The 16,696-nt window shown below is 37.6% G+C and overlaps 1 protein-coding gene and 1 long non-coding RNA gene across 8 annotated transcripts in view; both read left to right on the top strand.

Moving 5' to 3' along the window:
• The window catches only part of LOC145721848 (uncharacterized), an 84,854-nt gene that overhangs the window by 33,540 nt on the left and 34,618 nt on the right, over window positions 1–16,696 (top strand). The gene's annotated exons all lie outside the window — the stretch shown is intronic.
• The window catches only part of NAP1L1 (nucleosome assembly protein 1 like 1), a 33,177-nt gene continuing 16,706 nt past the window's right edge, over window positions 226–16,696 (top strand). For 4 of the 7 annotated variants that reach the window (XM_081822088.1, XM_081822087.1, XM_081822086.1 and 1 more), the window contains exons 1-4: window positions 228–341; window positions 10,258–10,294; window positions 14,763–14,848; window positions 16,324–16,426. In XM_081822088.1, the coding sequence (XP_081678214.1) occupies window positions 10,278–10,294; window positions 14,763–14,848; window positions 16,324–16,426 (206 nt within the window). In that variant the 5' untranslated portion in view covers window positions 228–341; window positions 10,258–10,277. Of the gene's footprint in view, window positions 342–10,257; window positions 10,295–14,045; window positions 14,230–14,762; window positions 14,849–16,323; window positions 16,427–16,696 lie in introns of those variants that run through there. The other 3 variants (XM_081822089.1, XM_081822091.1, XM_081822092.1) reach the window with 3 other exon arrangements.

Genomic DNA, 16,696 nt, shown 5'->3' with positions numbered 1-16,696 from the left:
AAGAGATGGCGCGGCGCGTAGCAGAGGGCGAAGGCGGGAACCCTAGGACCCCAAGCACTGCGCGGAGGGTGTGGAGGTCTTCGGGGAAGAAGGACAGTTCTGTTGCTAGGCAACCCGTCCTGGGCCCGCCTCCCGCTCGCGTTGCTAGGAGACGGCGAGGCCTCGGGGGGCGGCGGAGCGGGCCCTACGTGCTGACGCTAATTGTATATGAGCGCGAGCGGCGGGCTCACGGGTCTTTTTTAGCGCCATCTGCTCGCGGCGCCGCCTCCTGCTCCTCCCGCCGCCGCCCTGAGTCACTGCCTGCGCAGCTCCGACCGCCTGGCTCCCCGTGCCAGCCACCGGTAACGGATGGGGGTCTGAAAGGGAAAGGGGAACGTAGAGTCGGTCAGGCGGCCTGCGCGGAGGGAAAGGACGGGGAAATAAGAGTGGGGGCCGCTGGCCTCCGGGGCCTCCCGGGTCGTCCAGTGAGGCCGGAGCCTGAGCCGTCCGCGGAGTTTCGTCCCCGTAGCCTGAGAGGGCCTCCGGGATTGGCTGGCGCTTTACTCGGGAACGGCTGAGGGGACGCGGGGGGTCGGTGCGGCCTGCGAGGCCCGGGGGCCCTGCTGGTGTGCGCCGAGGTTCCCTGAGCCCCACCGGCTTCTCCGCGCGGACGGGAGGGAGGCCGCGGTTTCGCCTCCCGGTCCATAGCGGCTGTCTCCTTAGGGCGCCCGGGGTGCGGGCCGGGTTCGAGTGCGCAGCCCACCGCTTCCTTTTCGCCCCCGCTTCCTCAAAAATAATCCCCGGAGGGAGGCCGCTGGGGGATGGAGAGAACGGCGGAGGCTGCGAATTCCGATGGGAGGGAGGGGATGTGTAGGGACGAGGCCTGGAGGGGGCGGGGAGGCTGCGAGGCTCCTGGGCTCTCCGCCCACTGGAGGCGGCGACGGGCTGGGAGGGGAAACCCCGGCGGCTTCCCTAGACACGTGGCCGCCGCCTGGGCTTGACGAGACCGAGGTCTGGGTTGTCCTCACTTCACTGAGAGTTGTAGGGATGGTGGGATTTGGAAATTAATAGTGAGTAAATAAGTCTAGCCTTGGCTTTCAAACTCCTACCTGCTTCTCTTTGGTCTTAAATCTTTTTATTGGTACCAGAGGAAAGGATGAATGTTAGGAGATAGGTGATGAAGCATGGCCTCTTATTGCTAGGATTTTAAAGCATTAACGCTTGTAAAGGGGTCTTGTTAGCTGTTACTAACACATGATTTTTTTGTGTACCTCCAGTACAGTTAGAATTTAGATGGGTGTCTTGACCGGGATTTCATTATTTGGGGAGAATTGATCCTAATTAATCTAATCCTGTAAACGGTTCTAAGATGAAAATAAACGATTTGGCCTGCAATGTCTTTAATTCTGTTAGGACTTCTTTCACATTCTTAAAAATTAGTTCCTTTATTGAAGTTCCCAGAATAGGTTACTTAACTAGTTGTTTTGTTTTTAAGATGAATGGGGGCTGGGTGGAGGAAGTCTGGGTGGAAATGAGGCATTAATGTACCCTTAATGGGCCAAGTTTGTAGCCTGTTGTCTTGTCAGTGCCCCTACTACTCACAAAAGGAGGCAGAGAAGGGAGCCGGGGAATGCGGTCCTATTTGGGACATTCAGAGTACAGAAGAATGAACCCAGCACGTAACGTCCTCAAGGAGCCCCTATTTTAAATCATCACTGTCTTAAAAATGATGAGTAATTAGTTCTGTAAGGACTGCCCTTTAAAATCTCCTAACACTGTCTGCCTGGTTTCAGAAGAGCTGTAAAATGGAATTGGCTGTTTTTGGAAATAGGTAGCCTCAAAATATCTTTTAAAATTAATATTTAAGCCCTATTTTCTTGTCAACCTACATTAACACTTCTGTACTTAGGAAGTAATACACATTACCTTTGGGTAAGGGGAAAATCTTCTATATAGGATAACTTGTTTTAAATTGTTGAGGTAAATTAAGGTTTCCAGTGATCTTCTGGTATAAGTCTCATGCTTTTTGGAAGTTGTTCAAATTAAATAAAAATTTAAAAAAATTAAGAGTTCAAATTAATGGTCCAAATCTAAAATGCAATTTACTTCTAAGAAGACTGGTCCTTTGGAGGATAGATAGAATCAAACATTGGTCATGAAACCTTGACTTCATAGATTATATCAGGTCAGTGTTACGTTAATTTGATAGATACAACTTTTAAAAATTTCATACCAGTTTGAAATATCTGTAAATTTTATCTGTTGCAAAGTACCTATTTTTGATATTGGGCCTATTGACAAAAATACGAAGCTAATGCTAAATGTGGCATATGACTGTTCTTGTCCTTTAGAGATTTAAAAAACAACCAAAACCCAACACTTGTACCAGAATTAATTTAATCCAAAATGCTATTGGTCATTTTATTACTCAGCTTGCCCATATTGTCTCCAGGTTACTAACTGGATTCTAAACCCCCAAAATTATATTAAAAACAGCCCTTTTGTAGGAAAAGGGGCTAAAAGAGGCAAAATCTGTTTGACTTCAAAGGATGAAGAAATAAAAATCAAATACTACGTCTTCGCTCATTTTTTGATAGGTTGTAAATGTGAAATGTTAATGAAAATAAGATTAGAGAGGATGAATCCTGATCAGTTTTCAAAACTGACGAGATCAGTCCATTCAGATCCTCAAGTCTAATCAAACCGGTAATTATTTGTGTTCTTATTTGATTTTTTGAGTAAATATTTTGGCATCTATTTGGACATAACAAGAGCAAAACAAGCATATTGGTTAGCTAGATATAAAATGTTAAATTGTGGTGAATGCTATAAAGAAAAAGCGGGGGACCGAGTAGTATTTATAACATTCTTTACATGAAGGACCTGTTTGATGGTAATTTTAAGTGCCATTTCATACTGATTTCATCTGAATAAGAAGTCCTTGTTAGGCAGAGTAGGATTTAGAAAGGTGAGCGTTGTTGCTTTCACCCATCCTTGTAAGTTGTTTAGTAGATTGATACCAGACCACTAGATCACATTACTGCACTTGCCATCCAAAGTGGCCTCTGTACTTTCGGTTACCAACTCTGCCTTTTACACTACATGGTTTGATACATTTTTGTTCAGAAATTTTGTACCTTTTAATTTTTATTGGGAAAAGGGGGTTGTAATTTTGAAGAGCCTATTAATTACATTTAATTAACCTATTACATTTAATTAATTATACTTATTTTCTAAGATAAAGGGGGTATAGAAGAACACAACAGGAGTAAATAATGTAAGAGCACAAATTACTCTGTTATTAACTAATTTAATGCTCTTAGAAGTAGGTAGTATCAGCATTTTAATGTGGAAACTGAAATACAGAGCAGTTAAAGGACTTCTCCAGTAACTGAGCAATGATGACTTACGATGAGGCTTTTGTATTTTTTTTTTAACTATATGCTAAAAACATTTTTTTAATGTTGGAGATTTGAAAGTCTCTGTACCTCTGGTAAAAGAAATCTGAATTTACATTGTTTAGGTATGTGGCTCTTAAGTCACATTTTGTGGCCCTGGGAAAACTTTTTCATTAACTTTTTTTTTTTAATGTTGTTATGTTAATCACCTTACATTACGTCATTAGTTTTTGATGTAGTATTCCATGATTCATTGTTTGAGTATAACACCCAGTGCTCCATTCAGTAAGTGCCCACTTTAATACCCATCACCAGGCTAGCCCATTCTCCCACCTCCCTCCCCTCTAGAACCTTCGGTTTGTTTCTCAAGAGTCCATAGGTCTTTCATGGTTCGTCTTCCCCTCCGATTCCCCCCCCCTTCATTTTCCCCTTCCTACTATCTTTTTTTTTTTTTTAACATATAATATATTATTTGTTTCAGAGGTACAGGTCTATGATTCAACAGTTTTACAAAATTCACAGCGCTCACCATAGCACATACCCTCCCCAGTGTCTATCTCCCAGCCACCGGTAGTTCCCTTGATTTAAACTGTTAGGCTGTACATCAGCTTGGAATTCAGAAGCACACTTGATTGGGTTCCACTGTGCTGCAAGGAAAAGCAACAGTATTTATGGTCAGGGAGTCTTCTTCCGATATGGAATTTGTTTACGTATAGTTGAGTGATGGTTCCTAAGTTTTTTGTCAGGGAGTTTTCTTCCAACATGGATTTTGTTTACATATAGTTGAGTGATGGCTCCTAAGCTTTTTGTCTGGTGTGTGTGTGTGTGTGTGTGTGTAATTCCCCTCCCCCTCATGTGAATAAATTGGTTTTGTTTGTTACTGCTGGGTGAATTTTCACCGGATTTTCACTCCAACCCAGGTATGTTTATGTGCTGTTGGATCAGATGATAATCTAGATAATGAGCTCCCTTGGACTAGAAGGTATGTAGTGTTCTTAAATAGGAGTCCATTTTGCTTGGGACTCTAAGAAGTCAGTTCCAAGTTGGCTATTGACACCCCAGAATTGAAAAAGTGAGCCTAAAGAATAGGATATTCTAACTATGAGGTTGTGTTGGAGCCAAATAAAGCATTGAGCCCCTGGACCACTGAAAACGTTATTAATAGAAGAGCAGTGTCTTAAAAATAGATTTGCTTAATTTGGAGGGAGATTTGAGGTCTCAGGTAAAGGGAAATCTTATCTTTGTTATTATTGGTTCCCTTGAACTCTTGCTTTAAAACATTTGTAATTTTTAATGATCGGTTGTTTCCCCATGAAGTAGTCATTTTATGTAAAGGAATATCAACAAGTGTATTATTGTATAATCTGTGTAACAGTAGGCTGATAGAGCAGGTACTTTGGTTTTTGGGATGATAGTGGACTCCACATGGGTTTTGGAAGTCAGATTTTAATTACTAGGTTCTTACCTTTTGTGTGTTGCTGAGCAAGTTGCTTAGTATCTTATCTGTAGATAGGGAGGAAAGCCTATAATGGTCCCTTACTGAGTAGGCTTCATAAATGTTAGCTTTCTTCTCATTAGTTGTCAGGGGAATTTATTCAGAGTCAGGTTTTCTGGAATGGTAGGAAGCTTTTGATAACACATGTCTGGACATCTAACTACAAGACCACAAAATATAATCCGTTTGTGGTTTAATTCAGTGACTTGTTTCCACTTCTTCAGTGGAAGATTTCTTTTTGTGTACAAGTTCTCAGGTTAAGATTTGCCTTCAGTCACATTATGAATCATGTCTTTGAATTGAGATCTTCTGCACATTACATATACTGGGTAATGAATTCACTCTTTTATTATAGAGTGACCTTTTTATTTCTAGTAATGCTTTTCCTTAAACTTTATTTTTTGATGTTAATACAGTGATACCAGCTTTCTTTTGGTTAGGGCTATATTTTACTTGGAAACTATATGTCCTTATGTTATAGATATGTTTCTTATAAATGGGATGTAGTTGGATTTTCTTAAATCCTGCCTGACACTTTTTAGTGGGAGCCTTTAGTTGATTTACCTTCACCGTTGACTTAATGTTGTGGTAGTTTTAATTTTTTAACACACTACACAGTGGTGATACTTAAAAATGTTTATTTAGATATATGCAGTTACCCTTTTTGCCCCTCATTTCTTCTTGGAAATTAGTTCTTCCATTTGGGATCACTTGCCTTCTGCCTGAAGAATATACTTAATAGAATTTATTAGAGTGCTGGAGGCGTTTTTTCCAGAAAATACCTGTTTCATATTCGTTCTTAGAAGATGTTTTAATTGGGTATAATATTCTAAGATCCTTGGCTATTTTCAGCACATTGAAGACTCTCTTGTCTTTTGGTGTCTATTGAAGAGAAGATAGCTGTGTGTGTCTTTTGTGGCTTTAATCTGAGTCTTTTCTCTGTGATTTTGAGGTGACTTCTTTGTCTTTAATGTCTTGCCTTTTCACTGATACGTCTAAGTGTATGTTTCTTTTTTATTTATTCTGATTGGGATTTGTAGGGCTAACACCATCAGTTCTGGTGGGATTTGTAGGGATATCTTACATCAGTTCTGGAAAATTCTTAGCTTTTGATTTTTTTTCAAATATTTTGTGCATTCTGTCCTCTAACTCCGAGAACTTGTATTGAATCTTTGTTAGACTCTATTGTATCCTCAAATATCTTTTAACATTAGTGTTTTCTGTCCTTTAGTCTCTGCCATATTTTGGAAGATTTCTTCTAAGCTTGCATCCCTCCCTTAATTATCTTTCCAGCTGTGTTTAGTCTGCTGATAAACCTGCCCATTTGTTTGATTTACATTATTTTTATTTTTCTAAGTTCTACTTAATTCTTTGCTAAATTTGCTGTATCACCTTTAATAGATGGCTGTTCTTTGCAGATGCTTCTGCAGACACTGTGTTTTCAAACTCAGTAAGCATGGTTGTCATTTGTCAATGTTTGTAAGTTTACAGTCCTTTTGACAATATTTAAGTCTTTGGGACAGGTTTTTGTTGTATTTTTTTTTTTTTTAAAGATTTTATTTATTTGACAGAGAGAGATAGCGAGAGAGGGAACACAAGCAGGGGGAATGGGAGAGGGAAAAGCAGGCCTCCTGCGGAGCAGGGAGCCCGATGCAGGGAGCCCGATGCAGGGCTCCATCCCAGGACCCTGGGATCGTGACCTGAGCCAAAGGCAGACGCTTAACGACTGAGCCACCCAGGCGCCCCTTTTGTTGTATTTTTTCTGTTGCCCTTATTGCTCTTGAAAACTACTTGTATAAATTATTTGAGGTCTAGGATAAAGGTGCCTTTCACATTTGGATATGTAGGTGCTTAGGAACACTATCAGGCAGACCACTTTAAGCTCACGGCTTGAGGTTTTGGGCCGACAGTGATAAGTGATTCTAGTTTATTTGTCCAAGAGAACTGGTTTATCATCCCTGAGACTATAGCACTTGGGGGTTCCTGCTTAATGTGGAGGGTTGCTATAAAGATTTCCCATCTTGGATAGGTCCGGGGCTTTTGATTTTACCTCGGTAGTTAAAACCTTGCTTTTAAGATTTTAGCAAATATTTATTTTGGACTTGGAATTATTTTATGTAGAGTTGGTTTGCATAATTTAGCTTGTCACTACCAGAAATGGAAATTCTTCATATCTCTTAGAAAGCAATTTCATGTCTGATAAATAAAAATTCTCATTGATTTTATTTAACATTGAGTGCAGTAAAAAACAAAAACAGAAAACTAAGGGAGGTATTAACTGAAACCTGTGTTTTCTCAGTGTGATCTGATTGAGAACCACCTGCCTCAGGGGCTGGGTTTCTTGTTTAGAATGGAGATTTTTGGGTCCACTCTCTCAGACCTCTTGTTTCAGAATCTGGGCATGGGAATTAATCTCTTTCTCTTTTAAATGAACTTATTTGTAATTTTAGATTTATAGAAAAGTTGTAGAGATACTCCTGGAGAGTTCCCATGTGCCCCTTACCCAGTTTTCCTTAATGTTAACATCTTAACGTTACTATGGCACATTTACTGGTTAGTCTATACATTTTAACAGTCATCTCAGCTAATTATTTTGCAGAAATATTGACCCTGTGCTAAGATAATTAAAAACAGACAGAACTAAAAAGCTTGTTTATTAGAATGTTCAGTACTTATCAAACACAAGTTAAGTTTTTTATGAATTTGCGTCTTAAGAGCAATCCAATGAAGAAGCAGTTTTTTTGTATTTTTTGTAGATAGTGAATAAGACCAGAAGTTGTTTGTGTGAGCTAGATTTTTACAAAGCTGGTGTCAACCCAAATGATCTGACTACAAAATTAGGCCTGCTTTAAAAAACGGAAGTGTGTATAACCAAGAAATCTAATTTAGCTAGAGTGGGCAGGGCAGATTGGAGAAGGTATCTCTGAAGAAGTAAATGCCATCCTGTTCTGTCTTGAATCATCTTTAATAAAGAATCAAAAGAATTTTAAGAGTTTGAATTCTAAATGTGACCCCATGAAATGGACAGGGAAGGTAGCAGTGTAGCCATTCTTCTGAGTACCTGTTAAAATGTTATAAAAATCTGACTTTAGAAGTTTTGGGGGGTTGTTTTATATTTTTGATAATTGCTGGACTTACTAGACTGTGCATTCAACCGAGCAAGTTCCAAAACGTTAGCAAAATGTACTTGTATATGGGAAAGCCAAATAATGCAGAATGAAATGTAAGTTCTCATTTCTCCCAGTCTTTTCTTAGAGGTGACTACTGTTAGGTTTCTGGTATATCTGTACAGAAATGTCTTATTTGTAAAGTATGTGCATGAGCATGCATGTTCATATATGTATATGAAGGATGCAAAGATGTGGCAGAATATGTATGTATTCTGTCCAGATTGGATTTTGCCATAAGCCATGTGCTTTTTCATATCTGCTTCATTTTTGACTGCAAAGCATTTCATTGTATGCACATTCCATGCTAATACTGAATTTATTTTTGATGAGATAAGTAACTGTAGCTGCTCTCTATATAAACTTTATTTATTACCCTGAAGGATGCAATGCAGCAATTGGCAAAAGCACATATAATCCCTGTAATATGAATCTTGTGCTGTGATTAGTTGGGAAAGATAGATCTTAGTCAAATAATCACACTAATTTGTAACTACAAACTTGAGACATCTTACGATGGAAAGAAATAGGGCTTTATAGGTGTGTATAACCAAGAAATCTTATTTAGCCAGAATGTACAGGTTGGAGAAGACTCTCTGAAAAAGTAAAACTTTGAGCTAAGAGCCAAAGGTTATGTTAACTGAATTTTGGAAGAACCTTCTAGGCAAACATGAAAAGCACAGCCTTTAGATTCATAATATTTTTTTTCATGTTAGAGTCTCACAAGTGAATAACTAAAGCTGGAGATATACATATTTAAGGTTTTTGATATTACTATGGCCAAATTACTCTCCAGAGAGAAAATAGTTTATAGGAACACAAGCCGTATTTAAGAATGCATGTTCACCACCGTTTTCCCTGCATTAAAAGAAGAGCCTTGCTGATTTGATAGACAAACTAGAATTCTACTTGGATTTCTTTGATGATTAAGATTCAGTATTTTTATTTTTGAATTACTATTTCTTCATAATTGTTTAAGTATTTTGTTAATTTTGTAAATTACCCAGCATCACTAGAGAAATTTATCAGTGCTATTAGAAATTATTTAAAGCAAAAAAATATTTAAAGTAGAATAGGCTACATTATTAGGAAGAAATATTTTCTTCACAATTTGTTGAAAGGATGGATGTTAGATCAGTAATAATACTCCACATATTAGCACTTGACTGCTGAAATCAGTAACTCTTCTTAACTATTTAAGTAATAATCATATAAAACATGTTGATATGAGGAATCACATCTTGTAGCATTCTGAGAGTTATTAAAAGTCTGTGGTTTTAATTACTAAGAGATAAAAACTTGATTTTAATGTGGGATCCTAAGCTTGATTTAGATTATTTTTTTTGGTAGTCTATGCATTCATTACATGTGGCATTAGTCATTTTCCTGCCTGAATATAACACGTTTTACCTTCAGTTTTCTTTTTCTAAAAGCAGTATTCTCTAAGTCAATACTAATCTATAGCGGGAAAGAATTTAGGATATTCTCCAGATCAGTTCTAACAGTATTGATGTCGGGTAACCAAGAGTTTGTTGACAATATGACAGCTTATCCAGGGTAGTCTGGGGGTGTGGTCCTTATCAGTGATAAGACATGAGGTACATTTGAAGAGATGGGGAAGGTTTACTTGATACAGATTGGAACCCAGAGCTTTAAAACTGTCACTAAGTTGCTTAAAGGACTGGCATTTGGTAGGATTATTAAACTTTTTGGAAAGATCTCCAGGGGCATAATGGTGGCAGATTTTGGCTTTTTAACATGAATTTGGTAAGAAGTAATACTGGTAAAAATGAAGTGGGTTCTGTGAGGTACTAAGTCTAAAAATTTAAGCAAAAATTGACCATTTGTAGTTGTTAAAGGAGTTTGAATAACTCTTGTATTGTTCCTTTTCTGTGATACTAGCATACATCAGATTCTTTACCAGCAGTGCTATTGTGAAAATGTCCTTACATGGTAGATTCTAACAGCCTAGTAATAACTTGCTTATTTTTAGCAGTATCCTCTGAAAAATTACTTTGGGGGCTGGTATGAAAGTCCATATATATGTGCCACGATTTTTCTTCTTAACACTGATGTGTTTTTAATGGGGGTATACATTCCTCCGTGTGGTGATTCTCAATGTGGTACTGATTTAAAGGGTTTGGGCATCAAATATTTTTAATGGTTTTAAATACATTATATATGTATATTTTGTTAACACTGACATTTCTCTCCATAGATATTTGGAGTTCTTACAACATGGCAGACATTGACAAGTAAGTGCTAGATAGTTGGTTTTTTTGTTTTTTTCTTTTCCCAGAGATTTGGCTTCACTTTGTACTGTGATGTCATTAATAGTAGTAATAATATAAAAATGTATGGTAAAGACTGATGCTTAGTACCTGCTGTTACAATAGTTGGGTACAGTGTACCCAAGATAAAATATAGTATATATAATCATTGTCTTAAATACAATAAACCATTTGCCAGTGTTAATTCTTAGGAATGTGCTGAGCACAGTAATGAATCAGAAATATTTGCAGAACTCATTTTTACCATACATGTATGGTAATTACTACTTCCATATTACGGCATCATACATACAAGATAAAAAGTATATGAAATTTATATGTAGAGTTTAAAGAGTAATAGGATACTTATAATTTATGAGTTTTTAAAAGTAAAACATTACTATTAGAAGCCCAGTGTCCCTCTTCTCAATTGCATCCTCCACCTTTCCTCTCCAGACGTGTAAGCACTGTCTTGGCATTTGTCTAAAGCATTCCTTTTGTTTTTTTTTTTTTAGAGTTTTAACACCTACACATTGTTAATCAGTGTTTAATTTTGAAAATCTGAATAGCAGTCACAAACTTAGCTGTGTTTAAAAAGAAAAGCAATATTACCACTATCAGTTGAAGTCTCCAAGGTAGGGAAAAAAAAGAAACAAAAAGATTATCTGGGTCACAGTCTAATTTCAACTTTCCTGAAGAATTTATTGGGCAAGGTCATACACTCTAGAAACACCAGTTTAATGAAGTTGACTTCTGGCCGGGTTCTAGTGTGGATGGATGTTTTGCAGAAATACGGTAAGGGAGAATGGGTGAGCTGCATTGTTCGTTGCTTATGATTTCACACAACTTAGGGTTAGGTTAAAACAACACTTGGACATGGATTTAGGGGTACGATACGACCATCCACAAGTTGTAGGCAGCAGAGCATGGAGGTGGGAAGGCAGGAAAATTTAGCACAAGGGCATCACATTCAAGTACATATAAGAATTTGGCTAATTATTCCATGCTTAAAAAGAATGGCAGCAGGTATTTTAGTGATAATGGCTTTCAAAGTGATTGCCTCCTTTATTACTGCTCCAATCTGGATTGCTTAACCTTGGTTATATAAGTATCATTGTGGTTCTATTTTATTATCTTCCTGGGGTTTCCTTTTTGCTGCTTCTCTTGGGTTTGCTATTTGCTGTATCCCATGTAATTTTCTTTTTTGGTTCTTTAATACTTTCTTGGAAGAGTACAAGGGAAACATTATTTTGAGATAAATGATTGAAAATGACAATTCTGTCCTTATGTTTGATAGTTTGAGTGTAGAATTCTCATTTGGGAATCCTCTTTCTTCAGAATTTTGAAGGCATTGCTCCATTACCACCTGGCTTCCAATATTGCTGTGTTGAAGTTCAGAGTCATTATAATTCTTGATCATTTTATGTGACACTTTTGTTTTAAACAAATATTTCTGGAAGCACTCTGGCTTCAGAGTTCTGAAATTTTCACATTGTTTATATGTATTTTTTAAATTTCTTGTGTTAGGCATTCAGTGGTGGGCCCTTTCAGTCTGGCAACTCGATGGCTTTCAGTTCTGGGGAATATTCTTGACTTATTTTGTTGAGTGTCTTATTTCTGTTTTCTCTTTCTGGACCTCCTATTATGTTATATGTTGAACTTGTTCTTCTAATTATCTTTTGTCTTATTTTCCATCTTCATCTCTTTGCTCTTCTTTTTGGGCAAAGCTGAAGAAATTTTATCTTTCAGCTCTTGTATTGAGTTTCTAAATTTCTGTTGTATAGTTTTCAGGAGTGTCTTTATTCTCTGTTCCTGTTTTTTATAGCATCTTGTTCCTGTTTCATTGATTGTAATGTCTTTTCTCTGGATTGTAATATCTTTTCTCTGGATGTTTTTTCCCCTGTATGTTTGCTCTTAAATTTTTCTTTCCCCTATTTGTTTTCATTTCCATGTAAAAGCATTTTCTCAAATAGGAGGTAATACTTGGTTGTCTGCTCACTAAGATTGGGGTGGGGGAGAACATGCAGTTGAGAGATGTTTAAGAAAAAAGTTGATTAGAAAATTTGAGTGTTGTGGGGTGGAGGGAGGCTTTTAATTTAGATTGTAATGTAAGGTCATCAAAGTGGTTGTTTATTTTGAGAATCCCCATTGTCAGAATGATGTTTTCTTCTGGGCTGGTCAGATACCCCAAGGAAGAGTATCTGGGTAAAGATCTGGCTTTCATTGTTGTGGAATCCAAATTGGGAAAAGGTGACCAGGGAAGGGTCTCTACATTCAACATTCTAGCATGATACAGTCCTATATCTGAGAGACTCTTGGCTGTATCTGTGGTCTTACAGTCTGAGCTCTTAGTTTAACCCTTTCCAAAGAAGAAACTGCTGTGCTGCTGGATTGAGGGAAAGAATCTGGGGATTTAACTGCTTTATCAGTTTTTCTTTAGTCCTCCCTATTTTCTCCAATTTCATCCCCCCAGCCCTAATTCCAGAAGTGTCCTTTTTGATTCTGTGTTTGGTCTAGTTTTCAGCTTTTCCGACTGTTCGATTTCAGTTCTCAGTGATGTTGCTGTTGTGCTCTTGTCTTCCTGTCCTTTAATGTTTGTCTGTTTAAAAAACCCTTTTATCGTAATTTTAGTAAAGATTTGGGAAGGATTAAGATCAGAGGAGTATGTGCAATCTGCCATCTTAACCTTGCAACTTCATTTTGTTTTAAACTTAAAAAAAATAAAAGAATAAATTGGTTGTGACCACTTGATTCCCCACCATCCCCTTATTTAATTTTAGATGGCTGTCAGCCCTAGGAGGGTGGGAGGGACGGAGGATTCTTGTTCCTTAAAGCAGGAGTCAGCAGACTTTCCTGATTATAAATATTTTAGGCACTTTGGGCCATATAGTCTCTGTTGCAGTTACTCAACTCTGCTGTTGTAGTGTGAAAGCAGCCATAGACAGTACATAAACTTACGTGGCTGTGTTCCAATAAAGTTTTATTTACAAAAATACTGGGCTGTATTTGACCATGTGACATAGTCTGTGGACCCCTGTTTTAAAGCCTTAAGATGTAGGTGTTCATTAAATGATTAAAATCACACTGGACGAATAGCTGTGCTATGTGATCTTTAGTTAATGGCCCTTAAATCTAAGTATGCTTAAGTTTATACGAAATCAAAGATAATTTCAGAAACAATCTATTGTTTCTGATGGGAAGGCTGAGTTTTTTCTCCTTAGTTTACAGGAACATAAATTTTGCTGGGAGAATACAGTTGACCTTTTCTGTAGTTGTTCTTATATGAAAATTAGATAGTATTTGTCTCTGTATGAAAGTTAATACTTCAGATGCTGTTTCTAAACATAAATGTGACTAAATCTGTAAACCAAATACTAAAATGTAAAATCACACAAGGAATTATATGAAGACCTATATGTTGACTTAGATAACCTTATTTCCCTTTTTAATTCTCGTTGTAATTTCATGTGCAAAAACTAGATTTTTAAGATGAAATGGGGAGAATGTTATCTTACTACTTTTTTCCTTTCAATGGTGCCATCCTCCTGGCTTTGCTCTAAGTATGAAGTAGACTCAGGTCTTCTTAACTTTTTGCCCATCTCCACTATGAAGTAAAGAAAAAGGAGGAAAGTCCAAAGATCGTGAGTACAGGATGATGTGATTGCCCCATAGCCATCAGGGATCCAGGATCCTTGTTCTTCCAAACTCCTTCATTCTGTTGACTTTCATTCTTTAGGATGCCTCCTGGTCCAGCATGGCTTTTGGAACTCTAGTCATCACATCCCTATTCTATGAAGGGAGCAAGATCAAAAAGGCCTCCCAGCTGTCTACTGTCCTATAAAGGAGGCTTACTCAAAATTCTGTTCATTTTGCTTTTTTAACTCCCCGCCCAGAGTTACATAACCACACCTAGCTAAAAGGTAGGCTGGGAAATGTAGATTTTTAAAAGCTTGGTGTATTGCCATCTCATATAAAATCAGGGTGCTGTTACTAAGAAGAGTGAAAGCAGTGGATATTGGGTAGAGAGCACATACTTCCTGACCTCACGTTCCTGGAACCAACACTGTCAAACCACATTTTTAAAGCTTGGAATAGAGGGGCCCCTGTTGGCTCAGTCAGTGGAGCGTGCAACTCTTGATCTTGGGGTTGTTAGTTTGAGCCCCACATTGGGTTTAGAGATTACTTAAAAATAAAATCTTGGGGGGAAAAAGAGCTTAAAATATAAATTTTATATTTGACCATGTGCTTTTAAATGAAATTTTACGTACTTCCAGTTTGTGCTTGTTTACATATGAAGTTAGAAAGAAAACTGAATTACCTTTGGAATTTCCTATTTCATATTTTTGAAAGAGGCATATTAACCTAGAAAATGAATTGAAGTTTTTTATAATTTTTTATTTATTTTTTGGTAATTGGTACATTTGAACCTTGGTGTGATACTATGATATTGTAGCAAAGAACAGTCTGAACTTGATCAAGATTTGGATGATGTTGAAGAAGTAGAAGAAGAAGAAACTGGTGAAGAAACAAAAATCAAAGGTATTACTTTAAATTACTTCAGGAGCCAGTGATTGCTGGCACATGTCTTCTAGAGGGTAGTAACAAATACTGTTCCCTTTTGGATCCTTGTCTAGACACTTTACCCATGCGGCCCATACTTCTAGTTCAGTAACAGTTTGTGTATGTTCGGGGTGGGGGGAAGAAAGGAGGGGAAGAGGGAGATGGAGATAGAGTAGTAATAAGGGAGGAAGGTATGAATATAGTTAGTGACCCAACCAAAGTTACTCTGCCTTCTAATGTTGGAGTGACATGGCATAACTGTCAAACAGCTGCCCATGAGTTTTGTCTGAATTTAGAAATGTTACAGGTGTTGGTGGGAGTTGTTTTTGGTGGTAGTTCTAAACAACTTAGAGTTACTGGAAATATTCAGTATTTCATATGTAGAAAACATTTAGTTGTGTATTTCAACCTTTTTTTAATCCTTCCCAACCAAATGACAAAAAAGACATTTATTAAATGTAAACAAAAATCACTCATAGTTTTCTTTAGCAAATAATTATAAAGGGGGAGGTAGCGATGGTAGGGGGGCTTGTACTGCTTTAGGTTATGCCCTATAGGTATGGGCTAAGAATATTAAAGTACTAGATGACTCAGCTTTCCATTGTTAAGCCAGATGGAGGTTAATTGTGAAAAGACTACTGAACTTTAGCTTCAGCTTTCATCTTGCAGCATTGTCTTAAAAGATACATAGGTCAGTATCCTTAGTGGCCAGTATTGACATTTCTAAAGGCATGTTAGTTATCATAACTGTACATCATCCAGTAATCAAATTAATACTAGGAATTGACCTTTAAAAACATAACTGGGAAAATTCATGTCATTTTTGTGTAATGTCTATTGACGAGGAGATGATAATAGCAAAATAATTTGTTTTGCCTAAATCTAGTTGATTTTTGGATTGAGTATAATTTTTAGACATCATTAACAACCACATTCTGTTTGGCTTTAGTTACAACCTTGATTGTCTCAACTATTAACTTTCTCTATTCTGATAAACAGAAGCATACTATACTATAAACATCAAACAAACATTTAGGTTACTTACTCCACAGTCTTTTTCCCAGGGTCGAAACCGTCACTGTACTTCCGATAATGTGTTGTCTGCCTTCAAAGTGTTAAGAGTCGTAGGTAGGCATCTGGGTGAAGCTTTGAGCTTCTTAAAGATGTAAGGTGGATGAAACACAAAGTAGTAGGAAGAGAAAGGATATTTATTGTTAATAGTAGTTGTGGCAATGGTCTTCAGAAATGGCGTGTGTTAAGATCATTAGGAATCTGAACTTTTCCTGAACGTCAGGTTTTCCTAGAGTGGATTTTCCTCAGCTTGCTGCCCATCTGTACTCAGACCAATGAATTACGGGCTAGTCAGGAAAACTTCATGATTGGATTGTCCTATTAAAATAGCATAATATATTTTCATAAAATCCTTTCGATGCCCTTTTTTTTTTTTTTTTAAGCGCGTCAGCTGACTGTTCAGATGATGCAAAATCCTCAGATTCTTGCAGCCCTTCAAGAAAGACTTGATGGTCTGGTAGAAACACCAACAGGATACATTGAAAGGTACAAGTTCTTCTTTTCTGTAGTCCTTATTTAGCCTTCTATAATCAACATTGCAGGTGTATCTTTTTAAGACCATCTAGGACTTAGATATGTAATAGTGGAAAGCTAATGTCTGTTCGTATTTAGTATAGGATTTTTGGGAGTTTAAAAATTTTGCTGAGTACCACCAATTTAGAGTTGGGTCTTTTAAAGTTTGACTCCTCTCCACAGGAAAAGTACACTGATCTTAACCATTTCTGAGATTTGTTTGGAGATTTGCTAGAAATGCAC

The sequence above is a fragment of the Leptonychotes weddellii genome, chromosome 5 (assembly GCF_054177405.1).
Source record: "Leptonychotes weddellii isolate Sample4059 chromosome 5, ASM5417740v2, whole genome shotgun sequence".
Taxonomy (NCBI): Eukaryota; Metazoa; Chordata; class Mammalia; order Carnivora; family Phocidae; genus Leptonychotes; species Leptonychotes weddellii.
The sequence above is the reverse complement of the archived record's forward strand: the minus strand, read 5'-3'. Positions and strand labels throughout refer to the sequence as shown.